We start from the raw sequence: 26,877 nt of genomic DNA, 5'->3' as shown, positions 1-26,877 counted from the left end.
CGGCTCGTTCCTGGTTCAAAGGCTGGCCATTGCCATTCAGCGCGGTAATGCGGCTAGTGTTGTGGGCACCTTTGCTCCGGGAACAGTGCGGGGCGGGTTATTTAATGACTAGTTTTTATGTTTGTATTTGTGACGTATTGTTATTTTTCGACTAGTAAGTACTTCAAGGATATTTATTTTCATATCAATATTATCATAATAACAATAATATCAGCGTAGTGTTACGGCGATTCTTTCTTTAAATTTATAATACTTTTTATTTACAGAACTACAGAAAAGTAACTGGCATGGATTCTACCATTTTACCTATTCCAAACTATTAAATTTTGTATTTGATGTTTATATGAAAGATTTGAAATAAAAGATAGATTCGACAATCATTATACTACATTTATTTTATACTACAACGTTTCTTATTTACAAGTCGGTCCTTAGATTACACCCAGTTAACTGCGCTCCAATACTTCTACTGAGTAACATGATTTACATAAATATGAGGATAATATCTGGAAAGTCTGACAACACTGTACGCTTATCTATTAAATAACAAAATAAATAGCTTCAATCACAATGCTTAGAACAGTCGACGACTGGCGAAATATTTAATTAATCTAAAATTTAGTTTCACAAATACTTGTGATTATAGTTCCACTGAGAATTGCATTTCTGTAGTATTTTCTTCGTAAAAATGATTGCAGAAAGGCGTATAGAAATTCATTAATTACCCTAAAGTCGCACCTGCTGTCACTTGAATATTGAAGAGGTGCTCAAAAATATACTACAGGACGTTCAAAGATTTGTAAAGCCTATGCAAAGATTATTTAAAGTGATCAAAATTACGTATTTTATCTTCAATATTCAAGTGATAGCTGTCAGGAATATTACTTATCTTTACATCGGCCTACGATGTTCAAAACAGGAGTCCTCTTCACTTCAGCTATTTTCAAAACTTGCAGATATCGCTTGGCAAGTTAACACAGACGTTGCTTGCAATACATCAAGAAATTGCTTTATAGTCAAATCCTTGTTTACCTGATTTCAAATCGGTTTATGGACCCGAAACCTATAGCATTCTCACTCCTGAAGCGTTTACCCCGTTTATATTTCAGCTCAGCAACTGTATCACTCGCGGCGTGAATTATATCAAGAATGCGAATGCTATCTACGTAGATGGACATCGTACGGCTGGCTAATAATAGCCGAAGGCCTCGATATAGTACACATGTGTGCGGCGCATTTGCCGCACCGCGACAGTTGAAAGTACGGACAGGTCTCTATTAACTTGTCAAACCAAATTAACTACCTATTTCAGATTTGATTTTTGTACCTAAGTTATCTCCAAGAAGTCGTCATGCTTTGAGCATCGGTTGCGGTCGCTGTCACCTAATACGGGGCCTGCTTCTGCTTGAGCACGGCCTGCACGCACTTGGCCATGGTGGGCGAAGCGCGGCTGATCGCGTCCGTCATAAAATAGTCTTCTAACACCTTCAGCTGCACGTCCAGCTTGCCTGATACCGGCTTTTGTAGTTTCTGCAACCATAATAAAGCAATGTTAGGATTTGAGGATGATACTTTACTACAGTCACGAGTCGGACGTCAGTCGGCAGCGACTGTGAAATCAATAGCGACGTTCAGACTATCTGCACCTCACCGCTGTCCTGTCGTCTAGATCGTGTTGTTCTTGTTATTAATAGATAATTCTAAAGCGGCCTTTACTCGCAAACTTATTTTATCATTGCCATATATTATATATTTTGTGTAGTATTATTTAAGGTTCATCATATCCATCTTTGGACTTCGTATCAACAGTGGCTGCAAGTTGTCTTTGATTACTTGTGGCTCTGCCCACCCCATTAGGGATTACGGGCGTGAGTTTGTGTGTGTGTGTGTGTGTGTGTGTATGTGTGTATTATTTAGAAGTAAAACAAAACTAGGTATGCTAACCAGGGCATCAAGGATAGAATAGGATCCAAGTTTTATGAGGTTGAGGATCCGTCGTGATATTGTGATACTGTGTCTACATTACACAGTACATTTTACATTATATCTCGTGTAAATCTGGGTTGCAATAGTCTTCTCACACACTAAGTTTGTCTTCTACGTCGACGTACACCTATACGATAATTTAAATATAACTTAAATAGCCTATATACATCCTACTGCTGGGCACAGACTTCTCCTCAATTAACCAGAGGGGGGATAATTTAATGAAATATAATATTCAAATAGGTATTTCGTTACTGTGTTAACGGCCTCCGTGGTCCAGTGATTGAGCGTTGGGCTCACGATCCGAAAGTACCGGGTGCGAATCCCGGTGTAGACATATTACAAAAATCACTTTATGGGTCCTGGTTTGGTTAGGACATTGCAGGCTGATCACCCGTTTGTCCGAAAGCAGGCTGATCCGTGCTCCAGAAGGCACGTGAAACCGTTGGTCTCGGTTATTACTTACTAACGTAAGTACGTAGTCGTTATATGAGTCACGTTCAAAGGCCTTTGGCGACTGAATAATAACCCTAAGGGTAGATGAGGTTGGTAATCTTTTAAGTTACCTGTGCTAGTTCTCTGGCCTGCGCGAAGTAGTTGTTATTCTGCACGTCTCCATAGGCCACGAGCGCGGGGCTCAGCTGGCTCAGCCGGTCGCGCACCGCGTCCAGGTCGTCGTACGGCAGCTTGGCGCCCACCACCTCCGACAGCGCTCTGGGAACACGCACATACAGCTATACAGGACAATTTATAATTCGAGTTATTTATAAAAGATTTCGTTTCGTTCGTTAAGCTTGTACAACCATCGCAAGATGAACTAAGTAATTCGTTCATCTTACCTCTGATCGTTATGTGAGCTTATGTGTTATGTGTTGTTTTCGTTATTATAAAGGGCTATAGTACCTAGTTACAAGAATACCAATACTTTTCAGAAGTATTACTTGTAAATACAGGTCTGATCTGGTTCAATCATATGAATATCCAAAAATAGGGTAATGCCGTTCGGAAAGCAACCATTGGTCCCGGATACTGTTTACTTAAGTACATAGTCGTAACAAGAGCCATGTCAGCGGCATGTATGGGCAACAACCCCGGCAGGGTTGGTGAGGCCAGTGTGCGCATGCCTACCGCAGTATTTTCCAGTCCTCCCGCGCCCGGCCGGGCGGCGTGACGGCGGGCAGCGCCTGCTGCGCGCGGCCCTCCGCGTTGACGTACGTGCCGCGCTTCTCCGTGTACGCGGCGCCCGGCAGCACGATGTCCGCGATGCTGGCGCCCTGGTCGCCGTGGTGGCCTGGCCGGAGGGGAAGGAGAATAAACCAGCACTTTAGCGGAGACAGAGTAGGGTTTACTTGTTTCCCAACTACGCGAGATAGATGGTGCCGGTGTCGGCTTCAATGATAATACAAATCGAAAATTTCGCATGGACAAGTGGAGTTGTAACGGTTAACTCGCTCGTCCCGGCTTGACAAGAGGGTGAATATCAAAATGTGTCAAGTTTGGTGGCGACTGTCATATAATGTTTTCGTGAAAAAATGCTGAAATTGGGAAAATTGGGAATTGAAAAATTCCTTTTTCATGTTGGAACCGAGGATCCTTTTGGATCTTTTTCATGTAACCCAATTTCACGAAAAAATAATATGTAATTTCGCCACCAAACTTGAAATTTTGAGATTCACCCAAGAGCAGCAGGTTCAAGTTCCGACCGAGTCAGATTTTTTTATTTTAATTTTCTCTTTACGTGAGAAAGCCCGGAAAATTCCAGGCATTCTCAGGAAATAAGCCCCAAGAACGAAAGTCGAAACCCTAAAGTAGAGGGAATCAATTGCCCAGCATCAGTTGCTGCAGTCAAAATACGCATGAAATACACAAGATACAATCTGAATGCAGCAGTATGGTAGGTAGCCAATTTCTTGAGCTGCGACTTGTATTCAAAAACAGTAACGAATCCTTTGGAGTTGATTTATTTAATCAACATTGTAAACTGACTGATCTTTGGTAATCTTGGATGATTCTAAATTTAAAGTAGGTTTCTCCAGTCCCGTTTTAGTTTGGCAGACTTTTTCTGAACATCATTGAAACCTGTCCTGGAACGCAATGTGTCATATAGAATAAAGAAGTCTCACCCTGGTAGATGACGACGCAGTCTTTAGGAAGTGCGTCTCTAGTAACCACGCCCGCGTCTGCGCCTAGCAAGTACACCACTTTGGGTCCCGACTGTAGCACTGCGCCCAGCCCCGGCTGGTACCCGATGTCCAGAGCCGCCACTTGCGAAGCTGTGCGCTGGAGCACGTTCAATACCTGCGAGAAACAATAAAACATGTATCAGCTTTTCCTCAGTTGTGTAAGCTAAAACAATGTTTCTGACCAAGAAGTAACCGCCATCCAAGGCATATCTATAAGAACTTCAGAACAAAACAATCAAGCTAACGTATGCATACATTTTGGTACCATGTCACATGATTATTTTTTTTTGACAAATCGCACTGTAAGTCTCACTAAATGTCAAATATGTTAGTGCGACAGAGTCCTGGGGGTACATTATATTGCTCATAACTCATAACTATACATGTATCTCATTTTTTTAATTTGAACAGTATCATCAAATCATCGTATGCTGATTTGGAAATCTCCTTTACCAGCATAATAGTTCACCTATAAAACTTAATCATTTAGATGTTCCTATGCATTTATATTTACGAAGATCCTGATGTCTACTATGATATTTCATGACTATGACAACTTTTAAAAGACCCTATCTTTAAACTAAATAGAAGCAAACACCAAAACGTACCTTCCACTCCTTATCCTCAAGATTCTCCTGCAGCTTCAGGGCGAGTTCCTGCGTGTAGGCAAGTATTGCGGGCCCCTCCGGCCCCTTGAGCTGGTCAGCGCCCAGGATGACCACGGGGCGCTTGGCCGCCTGCAGGCGCTTCTGCAGCTCGTGAGACCCTGATGCCAGGTCTTTTACGATAGATGCTGACTCGCCCACGTGCTGGATTGAGGAGTCTATATTACTTCATTGTCATTTCTAATTTATTTGTATGTATGTTGCCTAGTACATGTCACTATTCAAGGACCGGAGGCGTATACTTTACGTTGTTAAGTATTCCATTTCGGCTACGCGGAACCTTCTAGGCTTGACATTGAAGAATATCTGTATAGCGACAGTTTGGCATGCCATCCAAAACATCAAAGAATTCAATTAACACGTTGAAGAACACATGAAAATTTATTTTTGACGACGCGAGGTAGGGTACGAAAAATAACTTCATGGGACATTTCTTGTGACACTAGATCATAGTATCCGTTGTACCGCAAGGCAAAACCAACTCCTTGAAGAACCGTTCTGTCCTAATGTTCACTAAAAGATTGACGAGTATAGCAATTCTGTCAAAAAAAGTTAGTCAAACTGGGCGGCTATAACCGTTATGTCCGTCAACGTGTTAACTGTTAAATCGTTGGTGTTCTGCCGATAACATCAGATAATAATGCCCTCTAAAATACGATTACAATTATACTAAAGGCATATCCTCACTATAATCAATAAATCGTCTATCAACTACAACACAAACAGTTAATAACAGTAAGACATACGGTGTAATCGTAGGTGAGGTCAACTTTGGGCCCGATGAGCGCGACGTCGGTGTCCTTGTGTATGTACGCTTTGCGTATGCGCGCGTTCAGCAGCGGCGCCTCGAACCGCGGGTTGGTGCCGATCAACAGCACGAAGTCTGATTCCTCCACGTCTTTATACGGAAAAAACACGGTTTTGTTAAACTGTATGTTTTAGGGTTTTCTATAGATGACTAAAGATTGCTGAACTAGTCATGTCATCACCTTATAGTGAAAACAACGTAAGCGCAGTTTTCATCCATCTGGATGTGATATTAGTTAACAAAACCTCGCAATAGACATGCTACTTTTAATCCAGGACATTTTTCCTGCTTCCTTTTTTGTTGGCCTCAAATTTGACCCGAAATGAAATTAATTCAGTGAAATCGAGTTATTGTTGAAGAAAATCACATCAGTTCATGATTTTTCAAAAAGGCGCTAACACGATTTTTACTATAAGGCGTCGATATGAGCAAAAGTACGTTTAAAGAGCTACTTGAAGTAATGAAGAATAAAGGAGAGCAAAGATTTGTACCCATTGCAAATACTAACAGGTTGTTCATAAAAGGAAGTCCGAAGGATTCGCTACAAGCTTTTGCGTGTTTCTTTTAATGTAACACTGTTGAACCAAACTTTCTGAAAACATCATTCAATCATTTCTAGTGTAGATTGAGAGGGCAATTGTCGAGGATGTTGGCAAAAGTAAAATGATAGTAGAATGAAAATGTAAAATCGTTGAGTAGAAAGTAACTTACTAGCGATCTTAGTGTTGAGCAGATACGAAGATCGCAGGTCTATGCCAGCGCCATCCAGCGGGAAGTAGTGTTCGGTGCACACGTGCTCGGAGCCCAGCCGGTTGAGCAGGTCCTTCAACGCTACCAGGGACTCTGCGCAAGCGAGCTCACCTGCCACGCCCACCAGCTAAACATAACACTTGATATCAACGTGGGAATATCACCATCTCCGTAGCGTTAACCCGTATCCCTTACCTGCAACTGCCTTTCTGATCTTCCAACCCGCGAAGGGAAAACCAACCCAATACCACCAGTACAGATTTTGATTTTTAAGTTTTTTGTTGACGACTAGTTAACAAAGACTGTAGAAAATTTGGCTTTTGAATAATTGTAAACCGCGTATGCCAATCAACTAATGCCACTAAACTGAATTCCACCGCCTCTAGCAGCATTGATTTACAAGTATTGGTGTGATGAGAACGCAAGATCTAATCTACGAGATAACGAGCTTTGAAGATTTAAGTTTGAGAACCGCGACAAATAATTCATGTCTAAAATAATTATTTCAGCACATTTTTTATGCACTTCTAACTTCAGCACAATACCAAATACCACTATATACATGTTAAATTCATAAACAAACGTACCTTGTTGGGCGGGCAGTCCCGTATAGCCCCCGCGGCGGCGAGCACGGCCTCCTCCCAGTCCACGGGCGTGAGGTTCCCGCGGCTGTCCGCCACCATCGGCGTCACCAGCCGCTGCCGCTTCAGCCCGTCGCACGAGAACCGGGACTTGTCTGATAGCCACTCCTCGTTTATCTCCTGCATAATTGGAACTTGATTAGAGAAATAGAGGGACGGAGAGAGATTGATATGGGGGAGAGGGGGACAGTGGAGAGGGGGAGGGGCGAGGGGGGTGGGGAAAGATTGACAGTTTCACTATTGTCTGACAACTCGTCGATAGCGGCGAAGCTCACAAACAAGGAAACATACTACAGTTAGATATCCAGTTGTGAGTTTATTTATTGTAGTGAAATGTAAAGAAGTCTACTTATATTTTTTAATACTTAGAAACAAAAAAAAACTTGGACGCATGCCAGAGGGACTGGCCGGAATACGCACAGGACCGCGAAAAATCGAAAGAGGAAGGGGAGGCCTTTGCCCAGCAGTGGGATCTTGTAGGCTAAATTAGATTAGAAACAAAACAGGTTACATACCTCATTGGTCCTGGGGAGAATGCGCAGCACTTCGTTGGTGCGTGTGGTGACCACGATGTTGCTGCCCAGCGGGTCGAGGACGTCGACGGAATCAATCTGGTAAATACATTAACATTTACAAGACTAATTTTCTTAACAAAGAAGAGCATAACCATCTTCTGCGCCAACATTCCTTTAAAGCCTAACCTTAAGGTTTTTATTAGGCGAAACTGAAGTCACAAGCAAACCTAAAAAAAAATATGTTTGTAAGAAAATATTATATAAAATCTTCGATATAGTCGACCCACAAATTCTGCACTGTCTTTTTTAATCCTCCTTATAAAGCAGTCAGTAAGGACATTCATCAATATTTTTGATTGTCCACATTATCAGTCTTGCAAGGCATGGAACCATTGTTCCATCATAAATGGTTACTTGATTAAGTCATGTGGTGCTTTCCCCTTCAATCTCGAAAAGTGTTTGGGTTTCTCATTAGCTTCACTTGGCATTTAATTTGGTTTTTCAGCTTAATCACTGTTTAAACACATTTTTTATTTAAAGTAGAAATTTGTAATGTTACCCTCCGCGTTTCCCAGGGTCTGGCGGCGAAGGAGTATGGCTTGGAGGTGAGCGCGCCAACCGGACACAGATCGATGATGTTGCCAGACAACTCCGAGAGGAACATCTTCTCCACATACGTTCCCACCTGCGGACGTAACACACCATTTCAATAAGTTTGTTAATTTCAAGGTCATTAGAGTTACAAAATGTAAACATGCATTATGAAGTCAAATTGTTTATGTTCATTGTAAACGTGACGCACTATGTGGGTGTCAGCCTTAACATATCATCACGCCTGTATCCCCAAAAGGTTAGATAGGGTGTATGTATAATATATACGCACACTCCTTGCTAGCTACATTAGCCTTAAAGAAACAAGTCTTAAAAGGAATAGCCTTTTAACATTATTGTACATAGAATCACACCTATTTTTCAATGGGGTAGGCAGAGATAAAAAACTCTAATGAGAGAGGAATACATTAAAAGCTGAAATTAAGCTACTTTAAACAGAACTGAAACAAAACATAGAAATTATAACGAAAATTAAAAAGATATATAATTTTTTTTAAGTAGTTGATAATGTAATCATATCAAACCTGCATGTTACTACCACGGCCAGTAGTACCAAAGTCGTCGACGCCGGCCACCTCGGAGGCGAAGCGGATGCAGCGCGTGCAGTGGATGCAGCGCGTCATCGTCGTCTTGATCAGTGGACCCACATCCTTGTCCTCCACGGCCCTATGGTCACATGCAACTCAATAACCTATATGTTATAATTAAAACACATAATGACGGGTTCTTACTGCGTTTAACGCCATGATCACGAGATGAATGATGAATGATCATCCCGTGATCATGGCACTTGCAACAGTGTCGAAATATCAGGAGTCTCATATCCCTGCTTTAAACGCGGTAAGAACCTATATGTTATACATGACATACTCCTTCTTATTCTTCTCCCGCGCCTATTCCCATGTCTTTCGAGGAGATGTCCCACTGTGCCGTGAGAAAAAGTGTTTTTCGCTCTCATGGTATAATTGCCATTGGCAACAGAGAAGTCAATTGCTGGTTGGCAGAGCTGCTATCATGGAAGGCTTTTAGTTTATATTATCTGGTTGACCAATCCTTTGCCAAAGGGACAGGTACACAAAAACACCTATGAGGCTGACATGTGCAATTGGGGGGCCTGTTGTATTTCCTAATGTTTATAGTCCTAAAGTCGATTTTCCGAACATCATTTTCCTAATATTTAATTGTACTAATGTTCGATCATCCTAAATATTGATTATCCTACCGTAATACTTGTCCTAATATTCTTTAGTTCTAATATTAATGTCCCTAAAGTTTAAAATTCCGAATTTTTCATTCCCTATAATGATCTATTTGACATATTTTGGTTAGTTGTGACCATCGAGGCCCGAAGGGCCGAGAGGCGGCGGTGAAGATTTGTTTCGTAACGACAGCAGTCACGGGTGCGAGCGAAGCGAGCACGGAAATTCGCGGCACCCCGACACTGTAGATATAGGTTACGAAGGCTGTATGGCAGGGGGCGAGCAACGCGAGCCCCCTGCCATATAGCCGAGTGGGTTAGGTTACTTGTGACCATCGAGGCCCGAAGGGCCGAGAGGCGGCGGTGAAGGTTCTCTATTGTATTCCCTAAAATTTCTTATCCTACTTTTTATTTTCCTTCACATTTTATTTAGGACTATACATTTTAGGAATATAAACGATTGTAACTATGGACATTAGGGCTTACCATCATTAGGATGAAAAAAAATAGGGCAATGAACACTAGGAGTTAACAAAATTGGACTAGGATCATTAGGACATTCGATACTTAGGACTAAAATGTGAAGGAAAATAAAAAGTAGGATAAGAAATTTTAGGGAATACAATAGAGAACCGTGCAATTGGGGTGAATAAAGCCTCATCAAAAATTTGAAAAAAAAGGAACACTTCAGATGTTATTGTGCCATTTAAATTCATTGTGTGTTATGCCCATCATCTTTAGATACTTTTATTATAGTTGATATACAATAGTGAAATATGAACATTACATAATTGTAAAATATGCTGATTTACCACTAACAACTTTGCAAATGTAAACTAACAAATGTACACTAAAACATACTCTCAAAAGAGCCACTAAACTGATTCACTTTAAGTCTTCATTAAGTAAACATTTTATGCAAAAGTAAACAAAGAAACCCAAAATGCAAAATTTATGCAAAAGAATTATTATTCACTCACCTCTTTCCAGAGAAATGAATGTCAGTGAATCTGCTCTTGTCAGATCCAAATGCCATGGACTGATCTTGGAGGTCACATTCACCACCCTGGTCACAGATGGGACAATCCAGGGGGTGGTTCACCAGGAGGAACTCCATAACACCCTCACGGGCTTTTCTAGTCAGGTCGGAGTTAGTCTTCACACGCATTCCCTTCATCACAGGGAAAGCACAAGCTGCTATGGGCTTAGGAGACTTCTCAACTTCAACCAGGCACATTCTGCAGTTACCAGCCACAGCCAACCTCTCATGGTAACAGAATCGGGGGATTTCTACACCAGCTTCAGCTGCAGCCTACAATTTAAAAACCCATTTCTTATGATTATTGATGTATTAAATTTTATATTTGTCACAAGTAGTCACAATTCAGATAATAATTGACACAAACTGAATGCTCTCAGTTAACTGGACTATCTAGCAGATTATATGTACAGATGTATTGCAGTATTAAGTAACCTTATGAGGTTGGTGGAGTCACCAAAAACCAAAAATGTAAGAAAATTAAGAAACAAATTTAATTATTTTTTGTGTAATCTAATTCAGAGAAAAATACTGTCAAATATGTATATTAGCATGATATATTGACAATCTTGAAAGACCATCCAAAGGATAAATAGTAAAATGTTTATAAATACACACCTGTAATACTGTTGTGCCCGGAGGGACAAGTATAGGCTTATCATCAATGAATACTTCCACTTTGTCGGCAGCAGCGGGCTGGTTGGCATAGCGGCGGGCTGCTAGCGGAGCCACGCGCGTCGGCGAGCCCAGTGCCAGCGCCCGGGTCAACGGCTGGCGCAACATGACTGCAAACACCACACACTCACTACCAACGCAGATGCATCAAAATACTTAATTTATACCACTTATTACACTAAAAAATACATTCACGACTCCTTTACGTATCAAGGTGTCTTATTGACCAAATTTAAACTCGTATACATGAAAATAATACAGAATATCTACTATTATTGTTACATAAGTAGATACACCTAACCTAAATAAATATTACAAAAGATAGAAGAATTATTTGTTGCTAATACAATGTCGTAATACAATACAAACAACTAAAACAATTACTTTTTAAAATTACGTCGTATTTTCGAAATAATCGTACCTAAAAATATTGTAAATTTTTCGTAAATCAATGACAGATACAAATTTTTTTTTTTTTGTTTGGTTTTCCCCGAAGGGTAAGGCAAAGGGAACTATGCCCATACAGCCATGTCTGACGTATTTTTTTTCTTGATGATTAATGAAATGATGAAAGGTGATGATGATGAAACCTAAGCCCCCACCCTCGGAGTAGACTCCTACTCCGAACCCCAAACGAATTAACTCAAAAGTCCGCATAAACTTTTGAGTTATGAAGCGGCTTCCTGACACGAAGCGAAAATAGGCAGATACACTTTGTTTATTGTGACAGATACAAAATCTGTCAATTCAATATTTAATTTAGCTGCGTTCACAAATCTTTTGCGGTAGTTACCGGTTTTGTTATAATTATAATCGATTCCAATGCGATTTTGTCAGACTGACTATCAAATCCATGGATTTTATTCAATTTTCCATCGAACATCACTGAAAAATCAAAAGAAAAGTATAAAGTGTCTATGATCATTCGGTCTTTATCTCTTTCTAACATGTTCTGTCTCTTTCTTTCTTCCATTTGCTTGTCAGTCGGGCCGTGTGGTGCTTGTGTGAAAAAAATCCTGATAATCCGCTAAAAATGACTATCGGAGATGTTAAAACCGCTCAAGGTCTCAGTGATCTGAACAAATATTTGGCTGATAAAAGTTACCTGTCTGGGTAAGAAGTTTTTAACTTTTTAGTAGAGGTTAGAAGTGTAAACCACGTCAACCTCTAAAAACCTGTCTTATAACCTATATTTTTAGAGAAGTTAATATATTTTCCAGCTGTTATCATTCTCATCCTTGGCTTTAAAAAAATGCCCATGCTGCCCTTGAAAATGTAATTATTGTAATTTTATCCACTGTCTATCCCTTATCTTATGAGAACACAAATTTTAGGTACACTCCATCACAAGCCGATGTTCAAGTTTTCGAGCAAGTAGGCAAAGCGCCGGCCGCTAGCCTGCCACACGCGCTGCGCTGGTACAAGCAGATCGCGTCATACACGCCCGCCGAGCGCAAGGCCTGGCCCGCAGGAGTCAGCCCCCTCACAGCCGGCGGCAAACCCACGGCCCCCGCCCCCGCTGCCAAGGACTATGACGACGATGATGTCGATCTGTTTGGATCCGGTGATGAGGAAGAGGTACCTATCCACTGTTTATTTATTCACCTTTAGTGTCTGTTGATCAATTGCCATATCAAATGTATATTCATGATTACAGGATGCAGAGGCAGCCAGAATCAGAGAAGAACGTCTAAAGGCATATGCTGATAAAAAGTCAAAGAAACCTGCCCTTATTGCCAAGTCATCTATAATCCTAGATGTCAAACCTTGGGATGATGAAACTGACATGAAGGAAATGGAAAAATTAGTCCGTACTATTGAGATGGACGGCCTTCTGTGGGGTGCCTCCAAACTTGTACCAGTCGGCTATGGCATCAACAAACTGCAGATCATGTGCGTCATTGAAGATGACAAGGTCTCAGTTGACCTTCTTACTGAAAAGATCCAGGAATTCGAAGATTTTGTCCAATCTGTTGACATTGCTGCTTTCAACAAGATCTAAATGAAGCATTTCTTATTTATAAGCTTAAAATAAAATCAAAGTTTTTATTACTTAGTTTTATTACAAACACATAAAAGCTATTTACAAAAGAAACATACTTCAGTCAAAAAGAGCTACACACTGACAAGATATCACGTCTTTATGAGTGTTACTAGAAGTGGTATAAAATTATCAGTACTCATATATTCCACAGAATATAAAGTCAGACCACATAAGTGACAATAAAAAACACCTGTTGACTAGTTGACACCTAACAGGGTGAAGATTCTTCCTCAGTCAACCTGAACACCTTTATCACCAATATTTGCTTGTAAGAACATATTTGGGATGTCATTTCCAAAATAGATTTTGTTATTGAGAGCTAGTGCCTCATATTTCTTAAGCTCTAAGTACTCTCTTGTTAATAAAAGTTGGTTGGCTTCAGCCTGTTTCTTGAGATGGTAGTAATCTGCCTCAGCTTTGGTTTGCTGTTTAGCCTTGTGTATACTGTCTTCAATGAGTTCTATTTTCTGTAAAGATTCTTTCTCCATGATTTTCTGTTCATACTGTATTTTAGCAACTTGAGCCTCTTTTTCTGCTTCAATGACAGCTTTTCTCCTTGCGGTTTCTGCTTCCTTCTCCACAACCTGCAAGAACATATTGCTGACAAAACTTTCAATTTAATGATTTCCAATAAACTTGAAAGGATTCATTATGAGAGTTAAGTTTACTAGGAAACCACTTCAATTCTTAATTTCTATTGTAGCTATTTGCACTTTTTCATCTCTAGTTACATCATCAGTCAAGCCAGTTACAGTAATCATAAATACCTTTTGATGTTGTGCGGCAATTAGAAGTTTGGACTTCTCTGCCTCCATCAGTTCATAGTTCTTCCGGATAGCCTCCGGAATCTTGGGCTTAGTGACGCGCACCGCCTGCACTCGCAGCCCGGGCGCCATCTCGTTCAGATCCTTCTGTAGTGCCTAGCAAGCAAACAACTAATTGAACTTTCTAAATAAAATATTACAGTATATTTGCTTATGCCAAATATAAATGATTGATAAGAAATTCTTATTGATATTCATTACAATTACATAATTAATAATAATTAGTTAATTAGTGGGAGAAACGAAAGTGATGTGTCAGGACTGTAGTAAGTGGAATTCCATGATCTCAGCCTACCCATTGGGATAGGAAACAGATGTGAGTTATGTATGTCTTACTGATTATTGTTATTTTTTCCATATTTTTAATAGTTAATTGTACACAGAGGACAAGACATACAAATGGTTTATTATTCATTTGATTATTTAACAAACTATCCCTCTTACTGGATATGGATACTACAAATAATATTTGGATGGCATGGAACTAGTAGGGATACTTGGAACAGAGAGGCAATTAAAACAAAAAATTGTATGCTACGATTACTACTAATACTTACAGTTCGTAAATTCTCATCAATCTGATCAAAGAGGTCAATGTACACCTCATGCAGGGAGTGGGCACTGCAGAACTGGTTGAGTTCATGATGTACCTTGTTGAAAATGAGTGTCTTGTCGTAGTCCGCCGTGAAGTTGCGAACCACATCCAGAACTTGAAAAGGTGACATAAATATTAGACCATCTCTATCTGAGATTGCAAAAACAGCCTATATACAAACTACTATCTACTTTCCTTTATCCTTTTAACTGCAAAGGATACTAAATGCTTCATTGTGAGTTAGTGGAGAACTTCATATTTAAAGCTTGTAATCATCCCTTGTCTCGCTTTTGCAAACCTATCAACAAGATAATTATTCATATGAGGGATGTGGAAACTTACTCAATTCCTGCATACCTTGGTTTGGCTCCAGTTTATTGACAACTTCTATTCTCTCAAAGTATATCATGACTCCACCACTGGTGCCGCACGGTACATTCTTCACTTCATCAGTTTGAAGAGTAGTCTAAATGAAAAATATTACTAAGTAAAACTAATTTCAAATATACTAATTAATAAAACCAAATAATATTTTTTGTTAAGGCTGACAATGGTGCTAATTCCTGTAAACACCATCTAATTTTATTTTAGGTTATATCTGTCATTTTCTTATCCGCCGAAAAGGAAAGGGACGGGTAATCGACAAGCATAAAATTTATGGAACACACGTCAATTTTAAGCACAAATCTAAAACAACCGTCTAAAAATTCGCCCGGGTTATTCATTTATTTACTCATTCTTCCTAAAATTAAGAGCTGTCAATCATCCGTCCCTTTCCTTTTCGGCGGATAAGAAAATGACAGGTATAACTTAAAGTAAAATTAAGAAATGTCTGCAGGAATCGGGGCCAATACCTGTATAGCTTTATAAGATGTTAGAAGAGGTATCATCATGTGGAAGCCAGGTTGACTGGTAATTGGCAGCAAAGCCCCACCCTAGAAAATAAAATAAATAAAATTGGTGATTTAGGTACATAAATGACAATTGAAATTTTATTATGTATAACAAATTAACCCATCCTTGTATACAAAAAAAAAGTTTTTTTCACTAGTATGACCCCTATTAGTAAATACCTACCTACCTTTAATTATTAAAAATATATCTTCCACTAGTACTTACACGATAATAAACACCAACATGGCCTTCCTCAACTTTATGGAGTGAAAAGTGTACAGTTACCCCAACAGACAGGATGATCAATGCTAGGATCGAGGACTGATCTGCCATAGCCGGGCTGTAAGAACAGATATTTAGATGACAATGGATACTTTGGTCTACGATAATACATAGGCATCTATACAAGCTATAATTAATTCAAGTTATCAAAAATAAGCGTTTACTACGAATAGTTCAATAACCTAGTCTGGCCAGATTTTACTATAAAATTCTATCACGAAGAAGGCAAGATCTAGAGGAAAAATAAAAACAGAATATAATAATAAAGAGAGATACCTTACGCGGAAAATCACTATCCAAACCGGCGGTATGTTGAATGCCGAGAATTTGAGTGCAAAAATTACAAACTTAAAGACATGCATAAATTGCAACTAGTCTTTAATACAGTGTACAGCTGTACAACATAAATTACTACGAAAAGTATGAAAAAAGGAATAAAACCATCACTTCACTTTTCGCCGCCGCCGCAATATGTCAATTTTGACATTGGTAAATGTTGGGTAAATGGCCGGCCGTAGACTAGAACTGAATGACATTTCATTTTCTATTTTGAAAGTCAAAGGATACCTAAAACATGCAGCCTTGAATGAAATTCTTAAAAAATCAATTTACTAAGGGGTGGTCCGCCAGAGGCCCATGTTGCTCTACGACCAAGAGGCAAAGTACAAAAATCTAGTGATAAATATTTTTATTTTAGCACAACATATAAAACTGAGAGTAACATTGAGAATAACAATAAATAACGAAACAAAGTCAAAACGATTGTAGGAATATCATAAAACAGGAAATAACAGTCTCAATTAAGTAACACAACAAATATGCCCCGTCTTTAGTTGACTGTAGCGTCAATAGGTTTGGCCCGCTCGCGTTCGGCGCTATTGACATAAGTTTTTCCCTCGGCATGTATTCCATCGAGGACAGTGTTCATAGTGACTTTCAAGGCGCGGTACTCTTCCAGTGCCTTGGCACACAACTCCCCCTCCGGCGAGTTCCCGGGCTCAATGAACAGCATCTCTAGTGATCTTTTCAAATGTTTCTCAGCTTCCATAAGCTCGTCCTGTGAAGGAAGAAACTGGTAAACAAATTGTTGGCGAAATTCTGTCCAATGACTATCCAGTCACTGGACAGAATTTCGCAACTGCTATAGGATATTTACAAGCTATCTTGTTCTAAACATACCATAAATGCTGATCCTGTGATTTCTCTACTGTCAAACAATTTCTTTGCTAGCTGAACCATCGTAGCGTGTAGTTCATATAACGTAATTGCTGAAAAATGTTATCATTATATGAGTTATGTTGTCATATTATTATTATGTTACAGTTCGTCAACGAAATAAAGTAAGCAACAATCTCTATTAACTTGCTAAGAAAAAATATTTTAAGGTTTGTTTCGGTAGGACTCTCAATTCAAATGAGTTAAATATAATGTGAAAGCTATGGTTTGAAAGGAACATACATTAGATGTAAGTACGACGATTTAGCAACAATATATTTATTTATATATCTCATTGTAATCACCTGTAGTTCGACATATCCCGGGGCTGAGTTTCTCAATAACAGGCAGTATTTCCTGACAGAGTTGTATCTTGCGCCGGAGTAGTTTCTTGGTCGGTCGCGGTTCGCGATTGATGACGTCACGAAGAACACCAGCCAAGGTCTGCTTCGCTTCCAATAGCAAGTAGTGGTTCGGTCCAAGTACCAGTGACACATTCTTAATATACTCTTCAAGCTCCTTCTCGTCCTTCTTGTCTGGAAATGTGATGAAATATTAAAAAAAAACATATATTATGCGGTTATATTTTATCTAATAACTTCTCAAAGACTCAGGAGTCGGTAAGTGAAGCAACGAGTAGCGCGAGATGACTGATCGAACATGACAGACTTTTATCTTTCTTCTCTTGCTAAAACACAGCAACGTAGTAACCGCGCCGCGCGCGGGGTGGATTATATTGTGGGCGTCGACCAATAGCCGTACGACGTTTATCTGTAGACAGTATTCGCTATGTGTAATAATATGATTCGCGCCGCGCGATTATTATGCAACGGGGGGCTGATAAAGCCAGAGATGCCATACATCTAACACTTCACGAACACTCACTTATAATATCAAATTTATCCGAGCAGCATTGTAGTTTATATCCGAGAACTTCAGACTCCAGTTTCTTGTCACATTTGGTACATTTCCATTCGCCTTCCAGTTCAGTGGCGAGCTCTTTGCAATGCGGACATAGAGCTGAGCTGATGTAAGTGCCGAGTTCCGTGTTATCGCTACATCTAGCACACGTGCATTTGAAGTATTTACCCACTAAAAGGTGTTGTTGGCGAAGAGCAGTACCCTGGGAAAATAAAAAAATATAAATTAAATTGTAAATGTTAGTTATTGAACAGTGGCGTTGAAGAAATCCTTGGGTGTCGGGACGGTGAAATTTATTTAATGAAATAAAACAGCAGCGTCTTGTCTTGTGTTGTATTGAGAGAAGGGAAGAACGAAAGCTCCGCGAATGAATGTAATTACAAAAGTGTTTCCATATTTAAAATACAAATCTTAAATATATTTATATGTTTTCAACATAACTCCCAACAAGGCAAAAGATAATGCTTCGATAATGGACTGTAAGTATATAATTAATAGGTAACTGATTCAAATGTGTGCGATAACTTTTGCATTTGTCAGTGCTATGAAGAATAGTTTGAACTATCTATTACAATTACACATTCAACTTATTATTTATAATATTATCTATTTATAGTTTTAGTTTAAGTAGGTTAAGTTTAGAAGATAAGTACTTTTAATTTATCTAGCTTAAGTTTGGAAGGTAAGTACAATTATGTAAGTATGGTTTACTAGTATATAAGTTACTGTAATTTTACAATAAACATAACTACAATTATTTTTTGTTTTTCACTTAACCTTTTTAACTTTTATGTTATACAACCACTGAGGTAAGTATTACTGGTAAGTACCTATGTAAGTATCTAGTATTTATTTTTTACATTTATAATTAAGTAAAGTAAATTAAATTTTAAGTTTATGAACTTGTTACATAGGCAGCTAGTAATAGTGAAATCAATTATTTGCTCTTATAGTTATTATTCGATTATTTACTCTTATATATAACTTAGGAATTGTTCCTTTTACAAACGTAAATTGGTAAGTAACCAGTCTTAGTGACATAACTATAATTTAGTTAGGAAAATGAATAGTTTTACAATTCAACTTAATTAAACTTATTAATTAACTTAGCCTAAGTCTCTTGGCATCCTCTCAGGCACAATTAGGTTACCTGAGAAGCATCTAGGCCTACGAGAACTGGACAACCTTATACACAGGTAATAATAATAATAGGTAGTTAGACTGAGCCTGATAACAACTTACTTAAATTGTTAGGTATTTAATTTAAAGGCAATATGCAAACTTTAGTTATAGAAGTTTTGTGATAATTACCATTTGCTTTTTTAACTTCCATGGCTCTTATTTTTCCATCACTACCTGGAAATACCTTTGTGACTCTAGCCATTGGCCACGTCATGGGGGGTGTGTCCAATTCTTTCAGAATGACAAGATCGCCTATCTTTACATTTGGCATGTTATCTTTCCATTTTGGTCTATTCTGTAATACATTTAAATATTGTTTTGACCACTGTCTCCAGAACTGTTGTTTTAGAGCTGTACATTTTTCCCAAAACTTAAAAGTGTTTATATTATTTTGTGAGATATCTTGCTCTGGTAAACAAGTTAAGGGGCTTCCTGTCAAGAAGTGAGCAGGAGTGAGATATGATACATCATCACAGTCTGTAGACATTGGTGTTATAGGTCGAGAATTTAATATGCCTTCTATCTGTACAAGTACAGTGTACAGCTGCTCATAGGTGAGAATGTGACTACCTAATACTCTCTTTAGATGGTATTTAACGCTCTTTACTCCCGCTTCCCATAGTCCACCGAAGACCGGGGAGTAGCTGGGTATAAAATGAAAATTGATTCCCAACTGTGAGGCTGCACTCTGCACCTGTTGCTGATGAGCTACTGAGCTATTAAATTTGTACAATTCTTTTAACTGTGAGTTTGCACATTTGTAAGTACTAGCATTGTCGCAATAGACTTCTGTTGGAACATTCCTTCGTGCTATGAACCTTTTAAAGCTTGCTAAAAATGTGGCGGTAGTAAGATCCGACACTAGTTCTAGGTGTAAGGCTTTTGTTACAAAACACACATAGACAATTATGTAAGCCTTTGTTGTAATGACACTTCGAACACGGGATTGTTTAACAAGAATAGGCCCAGCAAAGTCCATTCCGACCTTTTTAAATGGTCGACTAGTAGTTACCCTGTCCGCAGGGAGTGAACCCATCAGCTGTTTGGCTGTTTCAGCCTTGAAACGAAAGCATGTTGTACATTTATATATTACACTCTTAATTAAGCGTAAAGCATTGACAATCCAATAACGTTGGTTTAAAGTAGACAAAATTAATTTTTGACTTGCGTGCAAAAGCTTGTTATGTTCATTTTCAATTATCATACAAGTAATTAGAGATTGCCTAGGTAATATAATTTGATGCATTTGGTTATATGGCAAACCAGAATGTTGCAGTCTACCTCCTACCCGGAGAAGACCGTGAGCATCTATAAACGGGTTAAGCCCTCTTAAAGAAGCTTGTACTTGCATACCGTTTTGCAAAGCATTTAAATCTTTAGAAAAATACTTGAGCTGTTCGTGCTTTATAAGCAGAGATAATGCATTGTTAGTCTCAGCAAAGGAAACAAAGTTTTCTTTAATTTTGGCCGAGTTAGGTTTAGAATTATTACAAAATCTAATGACATATGCAAGTACACGTTTCATTCTGTTAATATCAGAATATTTGTGAATAAAATTATCAAGGAATGACGACCCATTTGAGCTCAGCGATACCGCCGCACAGACCGCCTCGTTCTGTGAACATTTAATTTCAGGAATGTCCTCGGGTAATTGGTAAGTACAATTTTTAAATTTATAATTACAATCTGACATTTCCTTAGGCCCTGACCACCATAAGTGGTGATTTGGTAAGTCGCAGGGACTTGTTCCTCTGCTCAAGCAATCTGCAGGATTTTTATCTGTCTGTATATAGGATCAATTAAAGTTATTAGTACATTCAGTAATTAATTTTGTTCTATTCGCAATATAAGATTTTAATTTGATTGGATCGGTCTTCAACCACGCCAATACGACTTGTGAATCTGTGTAAAGGTGAACTTCATTTACTATCTGTTTCTGACTAATAGTATTGTATACTTTTGAAGCTAACTTGGCAAGTAAAAGCGCAGCGTTTAATTCTAAACGTGGGATGGTTAACTGTTTAGGTGCAATGGGATTTATGCGTGACTTAGAGCATAATAGTGACATTTGAACTTTACCTTGCATGTCAATAGTTCTCACATAAATTGCACAACCATATGCCACATTGGATGCGTCTGAAAATCCTATTAATTGAAATGTTTGATGTTCACTTTTACACATTGTATTCCTTTCAATATGAATACTTGACATGTTAGTTAAGTCATTATAAAGTGATTGCCATTTATTATTTAATTCTGGCGGAGGAATAGAATCCCAGTCTGTTTTGGACAGCCATAGCTTTTGCATAATATGTTTGGCTTGCACAAAGATTGGTCCAATCAGTCCAAGAGGGTCATAAAATTTACTGATAAAACTTAAGATTTCTCTTTTGGTCTTGACAGATTGCTTAGGCGGGGGGGAAAATTTAAAAGTGTCTGAATTGACGTCAAAATTCAACCCTAACGTTTTAACATCTTTTTGCATGTTAATTTCTCCAGAATACCTCTGTTCCTTCGGAATATCCTGTAAAATACTGGAATCGTTGGCTGACCATTTATGCAAGAAGAAACTACCTTTAGATAACAATTGTGAAAGTTGACTTTTTGTTTCTATTATTACATTTAAATCATTATGAGTATACAATATGTCATCAACATATGTTGCATTTAGAATTACTGGGACAGCCAAAGGATATTCATTTTTAAATCTATAAGCTAACTCATTTAAGCACCTTATTGCTAAAAAAGATGAGTTTTTTAAGCCATAAGTAATAGTGTTTAATTGTAAACATTTTATGGATTCATGGGGGTCATCTCTCCATAATATATTTTGGAGTGACCTCTGACTTTTTTCTATTAAAACATTTCTAAACATACGCCTAATATCGCAAGCGAAAAAATATTTATTTAGTCTGAACAACAATAGAGTGTCGAATAATTCGTTTTGGACCACAGGGCCATTCAACATAATATCATTCAGAGAAATTTTATTTGTTGTTTTCATAGATCCGTCAAATACTGTACGTAAACGAGTACTAACTGCATTTTCACGTATGACAGGGTGATGTGGCATAAAGTATACCGCATCTTTGTTAAAATCGTAACTAGAAATATCGACATAGCTGGCATGGCCAAGGTCTATGTATTCATGAATAAAACTTTGATATTCTTTGAACAAAGCTTCATCTTTATGGAGCCTTTTCTCTAAATTCAAAAATCTGCGCATAGCGAGAACTAGAGAATTCCCTAAAGTATTGTTTACATCGTAAATTGGAATCTTTAAGGGCATTGAGACTTCAAATTTATTGTCAACAAGTTGAACCGTTTCATTAAAATATTCCTCACAATATTTTTGTTCAGACGTGGGGTGCTCAGGATATATTTCTGGTACAGCCTCAGATTTCCAGAACTGAATAACATTAGAATTTAAGTCTGTTTTACATTCTTGACAAAACAAAGAAACAGGGGTACTCTGAAGTTCATGGGGAGACTGTACGGGGACTTTTCCTGCAACCAAATAACCAAACTGCGTGTGAACGAGTCGGGGTGTCGCGGGATCGCTGAGCTCATTGTGCTGGTCCTCAAGCTGGGGCAGCAATGCCTGAAAAAAGATGTCAGCAGCTAATAAAATGTCTATCTCGCTTGTTTTATTGAATGTGTCATCGGCTAGTAATAAATTTTTTGGAATGTTAATAAGTGACAGGTCAAAACTGTTTTGTGGCAAGTTAGTAGTTATTTTGTTCACCACTAGGCAGTTAGTATTAACTTTATAGGGATAAGCACATGAAAATATGTCCACTTGCAAGGAACTTTGTATTTTCTTTCCAGTTTTAGCAATGCCAGAAACCTCTGTGTTTGTAGCTAGTAGATTTCTCCCAATTAGATTAGCTAATTTAGTTGTAATGAAAGATGACTGACTGCCAGAGTCTAATAAAGCCTTGACTATCAATTCCTGCCCATTTTTAGTTAATATTTTTACTTTGGCAGTAGGTAACAAAACTTGGTTGTTGTCATTTAAGCCTGACAGCAACGTTACCCCACCCTCAGTACTAGATGATGATGTTTCATTTCCATCATGCAAGAGCGTGTTGTGATTTTGCTTGCAGTGAGTGCATTTAAAATGAAAGCGACATTTCCCTGTATGGCTGTTTAAGCAGGTTTTGCATAGCTTTTTAGCTTTTATACATTCAACACGTTCTGCAATCGATGCAAGCAAAAACTTGGGGCATGAAAATATTTTGTGATCTGACTTACCACAGTAATAGCACTTAGCTACATGATTATTTGTTACTGCAGCAGTAGCTTGTACTTTCCTAGCGCCGATGACATCATTGTTGCTCGAGTTTTCGAGAGCTAGGGCTCTTGTTTCAAGATATTTTATGAAATCTGTAAAAGTTGGGGATTGAGATGAGTTCCTATCCAAACAGTAAGCTCTATTAGTGACTGGGTCGAGTTTGCGAGATAGAATGCATACAAGTATGCTGTCCCATTTGTCAACGGGTTCATTTAAATTTTTTAGAGCTGCTACATGCTGTTTTGCAACAGAAATTAAATTACGTAACATGGTTACATTTGGCCTGGGTATCGAGGCAAGATCCAATAACTTGGATATATGTTCAAATACAATTTTGTGACTATTATCATATCGATCACGCAGGATTGTCAATGCTTCACTGTAACTTGAGCCTTGTATTGGTAAATTATTAATAAGATCGAAGGCTTCTCCTTTTAGAAAACCACGTAAATACACAAACTTTTGAATGTCAACAATGTTAGAATCGTTATGTACAAGCGCCGTAAACAATTCGATGAAAGGTTTGTATTCTAGGTACTTGCCGTCGAATGGTGGTATTTGGATATCAGGGAGTTTTAACTTGGACGTGACGTTATTAGAACCGCCACTTGGCTTTGCCGCCGCCGCCGTCGTCCCGAATCTTGACTGCAAAGTAGTGCGCAGTAAGTCCATACACACAAAGTAGGCCTCTTCAACAGGAGTGGGATCATGGTCGTCGTTGACCTGAACAGTCAGGTCTATATACTCCTTGAAGATGGACTGGGCATGTTCTTGCTTCGTGCGTAACATTTGTTCGGATGCGGACGCGAGGAATTCCGACGTTAGCGAGTTGCGTAGGCGCGTCATCGTGCCTTTCACATATTTCCGCCTGTTAAATAGCTCGTTGTCGCTTGCCATATTGCTGACTAATTACGTAAACAAGTACTGAATTGTTTAAATTTACTTTTCCTGAAAAAAATATGGTCGCTCGGTATACGAAAACGTGGTAAAAAAATGATGCAATACAATTCCTGTTAAGATTGGGATCGAGATCGATTGTATTGAACGACAACGTTGATTGCTAAAAATCGCTCACTTCACTCCGAACATCGCGTTTTTTGTAGCAATATTAATGTTCCGTAATATGCTATGAGTGAGTGAGATAGCAATTTTATTTGTATTGCGTTGTCCTTTGTCTTCGGCGAGTTTGACGAAATAAAATCGTTACAAATAAACGAACACTATTGAAGTTCTTCTTTGTAAATTCGGTTACACGCAGATGAAGATTGCTTTCTCCGGTTTTGAACACTTCGACGTCGGTGTGTCCTTCCGCCGCGGCAACGATGATTGAGTGAATGAATGAAGTACAATCTTACCGCGTTGCTCAGGAATAATGGCGACTGGAATGGACTCACAAACTTGCCCGACGTAAACTTCTGACGCAAAAATCGTGCTGATCCGTCGCACCGTTTTGGCCGCAAACACCTGTAGATGAGCTGCACACTATGCTCACGTTGCTCGAAGGACCATGAAGAAATCCTTGGGTGTCGGGACGGTGAAATTTATTTAATGAAATAAAACAGCAGCGTCTTGTCTTGTGTTGTATTGAGAGAAGGGAAGAACGAAAGCTCCGCGAATGAATGTAATTACAAAAGTGTTTCCATATTTAAAATACAAATCTTAAATATATTTATATGTTTTCAACAGGCGTGACTCAATTCCCCATTGATCAAAACAAAATGAACAGCTGGTAAATCTTTCACATCATATTATGGGTCATCACATCCATCGTAATTGCTAGTAGAACTTTAATACCACTGGCTGGCAGTCGTTTTTAGGAAACTTCTGGCCCCATCTACCCCGATAGTATGTAAATTCGTAAACCATCTCGCGTAAAGTAAATGTGACTAGGACTACACTAGGATAAACCTCACTCCGTTTTATAAATAAGTCTCACCTTCAATGGATCAGTATAGTTGTAATAAATGATGTCACCCTTCTTGATATCAGTACTAGCATGGCACACGAGCAAGTTGTTGTCGTTGATGGACATGTGCGTATTGGGTGTACAATCGTGGGCCAATAATGCCGCCTTGAGGTACACCCCGCGAAGAATCTCCGAACACCCGATACCAACGACCAGCGGGCCGCGTACTTCGATACTGTTCACGTCTATTGCGGCACAAATCTTCTGGACTAAATCCTGATCTTGAACACCATCGAGAAGACCAAAAGATTCTATGAACTAAAACGATAAACATTATCTGAAGCATATGCTTGAACCAATCACAAAATGTATTTTTGAAATCTTGTATTTTTTTTTAACTTACTTTTACAGTTCCGTTGTGATATTCCCAAATGCTAGTTCCCTTTCTTTCTTCCAAATGTGTCTCAAGTTTCATGAATTCTGCCCATTCTTCGGGCTTAGTAGTCCTCTTCAACAACGCGCGCAATGCAGTAAGTGAACCTACGTTTTGTACCATCGTCATAGGGTTTAAACCCTTTGTAAGTTTCAGGTCACGGAATACGTCGCACTCTGCTTTGCTGTGCCATTCTGTAAGTAAGTAGTTAGTATTATTATTAGGAAGTAGTAGTAAATTATCAAAACACCATAGAACATAATTATATTATTTGAAGTTTGAAGAAAAAACTGTGTTCATGTGTGTTTTAATTCATATTTAACATAACAATTAAATATATAATAAAGACTATAGTAACATAATTATAGTCTCTAATCAGTGGAATGAAGAAGGTAGTCAGAAACGGTAAATTCCATGCACTCACGTACGTAGGTAAGCAAATCGAAAACTAGCACTCAAGTTACACGTAAGTACCTTATGTACCTATTTTTCTAAACTTACTTGCAGTATTCTCGGGACACCCTTCATCCGGGCAGAGCGGCGCCACAGCACAGTTCTTGCAGACGAAGAACTTACTGAGCACGGGCAGATAGCAATTGAAGCACACGAGCCCCGTGTCGCTGCTCGGACCCAGGACGAACGGCTGGTCGGTCAGGATCGACTCCCCTGCTTTCAGATCCTTGGCAGCCACTAAGTGTCTAAGGATTTAATAAATATTCCATATATTGAATAATGAGTGTTGGAAATGAGGAGTCTCTGTCATCCAAAAGGCCAGCAACAAAATTCTTAACATTTACTTTCTTCAATACAAGAAATCGAAAGGGAAGTCTTTGCCCCGTAGTAAGACACAGCAGATAAGAAAAACATCTAATTAAATTACATGTGTTTACCTCCTCAGTGGACGAAAAAAACAGTAATTTTTAATAATTATACACTTACCTGCCAAGTTTCTCGGAGGTTTGCACTTCGTATCGTGCGGTCATGTTGCACTATTTGTGTGTAATCCACTTGTGATAATGTCAAATGCCGGTATTACGGAACTGCATCTACACGTGAGCGACTCAGATGTACACTGCGTATTTATAGACGCTCACGCGCGGCGCGCTATATTTAACGTGGGTGCTATGTATCGCATTCATTGCGCCTTTTGCCGTGTCGTATCTATAAAATACGGCTTTCATAAAGACTAAACGAGAGGTATATCAGCTTTATAAT

The 26,877-nt window shown here is 38.8% G+C and overlaps 5 protein-coding genes across 11 annotated transcripts in view; 2 read left to right on the top strand and 3 right to left on the bottom strand.

Moving 5' to 3' along the window:
- LOC126373644 (golgin subfamily A member 6-like protein 22) overlaps positions 1 to 375 on the top strand; it is a 31,923-nt gene extending 31,548 nt beyond the window's left edge. For all 4 annotated transcript variants that reach the window (XM_050019861.1, XM_050019859.1, XM_050019860.1 and 1 more), the window contains one exon: positions 267 to 375. In XM_050019861.1, coding sequence (XP_049875818.1) covers positions 267 to 323 — 57 coding nt within the window. In that variant the 3' untranslated portion in view covers positions 324 to 375. The remainder of the gene's footprint in view (positions 1 to 266) is intronic.
- On the bottom strand, positions 370 to 11,537 carry LOC126373643 (NADH-ubiquinone oxidoreductase 75 kDa subunit, mitochondrial). 2 transcript variants are annotated; one of them, XM_050019857.1, is made up of 14 exons: positions 11,457 to 11,537; positions 11,016 to 11,182; positions 10,339 to 10,670; positions 8,685 to 8,826; positions 8,108 to 8,233; positions 7,549 to 7,644; positions 6,980 to 7,153; positions 6,354 to 6,519; positions 5,581 to 5,732; positions 4,778 to 4,978; positions 4,110 to 4,284; positions 3,115 to 3,277; positions 2,553 to 2,700; positions 370 to 1,530 (listed from the first exon to the last, which is right to left on the bottom strand). In XM_050019857.1, the coding sequence occupies exons 2-14, from the start codon at positions 11,178 to 11,180 to the stop codon at positions 1,384 to 1,386; spliced, it is 2,187 nt and encodes a 728-aa protein (XP_049875814.1). In that variant the 5' UTR covers positions 11,181 to 11,182; positions 11,457 to 11,537; the 3' UTR covers positions 370 to 1,383. The 2 variants fall into 2 exon arrangements, with proteins under 2 accessions (XP_049875814.1, XP_049875813.1); XM_050019856.1 differs by having other exon boundaries at positions 11,494 to 11,531.
- A 491-nt stretch (positions 11,538 to 12,028) lies between these two features.
- LOC126373934 (elongation factor 1-beta') lies at positions 12,029 to 13,121 on the top strand. The gene is made up of 3 exons (XM_050020291.1): positions 12,029 to 12,185; positions 12,407 to 12,650; positions 12,730 to 13,121. Exons 1-3 carry the CDS (start codon positions 12,106 to 12,108, stop codon positions 13,072 to 13,074), a joined length of 669 nt encoding a protein of 222 aa, XP_049876248.1. The 5' UTR covers positions 12,029 to 12,105; the 3' UTR covers positions 13,075 to 13,121.
- LOC126373933 (erlin-2-like) lies at positions 13,116 to 16,196 on the bottom strand. 3 transcript variants are annotated; one of them, XM_050020288.1, is made up of 7 exons: positions 15,988 to 16,196; positions 15,655 to 15,769; positions 15,390 to 15,470; positions 14,878 to 15,001; positions 14,498 to 14,649; positions 13,884 to 14,036; positions 13,116 to 13,700 (listed from the first exon to the last, which is right to left on the bottom strand). In XM_050020288.1, the coding sequence occupies exons 1-7, from the start codon at positions 16,071 to 16,073 to the stop codon at positions 13,347 to 13,349; spliced, it is 1,065 nt and encodes a 354-aa protein (XP_049876245.1). In that variant the 5' UTR covers positions 16,074 to 16,196; the 3' UTR covers positions 13,116 to 13,346. The 3 variants fall into 3 exon arrangements, with proteins under 3 accessions (XP_049876245.1, XP_049876246.1, XP_049876247.1); XM_050020289.1 differs by having other exon boundaries at positions 14,893 to 15,001; positions 15,988 to 16,195; XM_050020290.1 differs by having other exon boundaries at positions 15,993 to 16,132.
- Positions 16,197 to 16,382: 186 nt separating this feature from the next.
- LOC126373922 (SET domain-containing protein SmydA-8-like) lies at positions 16,383 to 26,748 on the bottom strand. Its single transcript, XM_050020270.1, has 8 exons — positions 26,602 to 26,748; positions 26,164 to 26,360; positions 25,633 to 25,856; positions 25,260 to 25,547; positions 17,812 to 18,049; positions 17,232 to 17,462; positions 16,891 to 16,979; positions 16,383 to 16,768 (listed from the first exon to the last, which is right to left on the bottom strand). Exons 1-8 carry the CDS (start codon positions 26,643 to 26,645, stop codon positions 16,541 to 16,543), a joined length of 1,539 nt encoding a protein of 512 aa, XP_049876227.1. The 5' UTR covers positions 26,646 to 26,748; the 3' UTR covers positions 16,383 to 16,540.
- Between the last annotated feature and the right edge of the window lie 129 nt (positions 26,749 to 26,877).

Source organism: Pectinophora gossypiella, chromosome 16, assembly GCF_024362695.1.
Source record: "Pectinophora gossypiella chromosome 16, ilPecGoss1.1, whole genome shotgun sequence".
NCBI lineage: Eukaryota > Metazoa > Arthropoda > Insecta > Lepidoptera > Gelechiidae > Pectinophora > Pectinophora gossypiella.
This window is presented reverse-complemented; position numbering and strand designations above follow the sequence as displayed.

Excerpts from the sequence above, each read along its gene's own strand:
- LOC126373643 (XM_050019857.1), bottom strand. The coding sequence starts at position 11,180 with ATGTTGCGCCAGCCGTTGACCCGGGCGCTGGCACTGGGCTCGCCGACG. Across the intron at positions 7,154-7,548 it reads TTCTCCCCAGGACCAATGAG|GAGATAAACGAGGAGTGGCT; the intron begins GTATGTAACCTG and ends CCAATTATGCAG. Across the intron at positions 5,733-6,353 it reads GCTCAACACTAAGATCGCTA|ACGTGGAGGAATCAGACTTC; the intron begins GTAAGTTACTTT and ends TTCCGTATAAAG.
- LOC126373934 (XM_050020291.1), top strand. The coding sequence starts at position 12,106 with ATGACTATCGGAGATGTTAAAACCGCTCAAGGTCTCAGTGATCTGAAC. Across the intron at positions 12,186-12,406 it reads GATAAAAGTTACCTGTCTGG|GTACACTCCATCACAAGCCG; the intron begins GTAAGAAGTTTT and ends CACAAATTTTAG. Across the intron at positions 12,651-12,729 it reads GATCCGGTGATGAGGAAGAG|GATGCAGAGGCAGCCAGAAT; the intron begins GTACCTATCCAC and ends TCATGATTACAG.
- LOC126373933 (XM_050020288.1), bottom strand. The coding sequence starts at position 16,073 with ATGCATGTCTTTAAGTTTGTAATTTTTGCACTCAAATTCTCGGCATTC. Across the intron at positions 14,650-14,877 it reads CCAAGGTATGCAGGAATTGA|TTCTGGATGTGGTTCGCAAC; the intron begins GTAAGTTTCCAC and ends CACCTTTTCAAG. Across the intron at positions 13,701-13,883 it reads TTGCCGCACAACATCAAAAG|GTTGTGGAGAAGGAAGCAGA; the intron begins GTATTTATGATT and ends ATGTTCTTGCAG.
- LOC126373922 (XM_050020270.1), bottom strand. The coding sequence starts at position 26,645 with ATGACCGCACGATACGAAGTGCAAACCTCCGAGAAACTTGGCAG. Across the intron at positions 25,548-25,632 it reads ATCACAACGGAACTGTAAAA|TTCATAGAATCTTTTGGTCT; the intron begins GTAAGTTAAAAA and ends TTATCGTTTTAG. Across the intron at positions 17,463-17,811 it reads GGATAAATTTGATATTATAA|ACAAGAAGGACGAGAAGGAG; the intron begins GTGAGTGTTCGT and ends TCACATTTCCAG.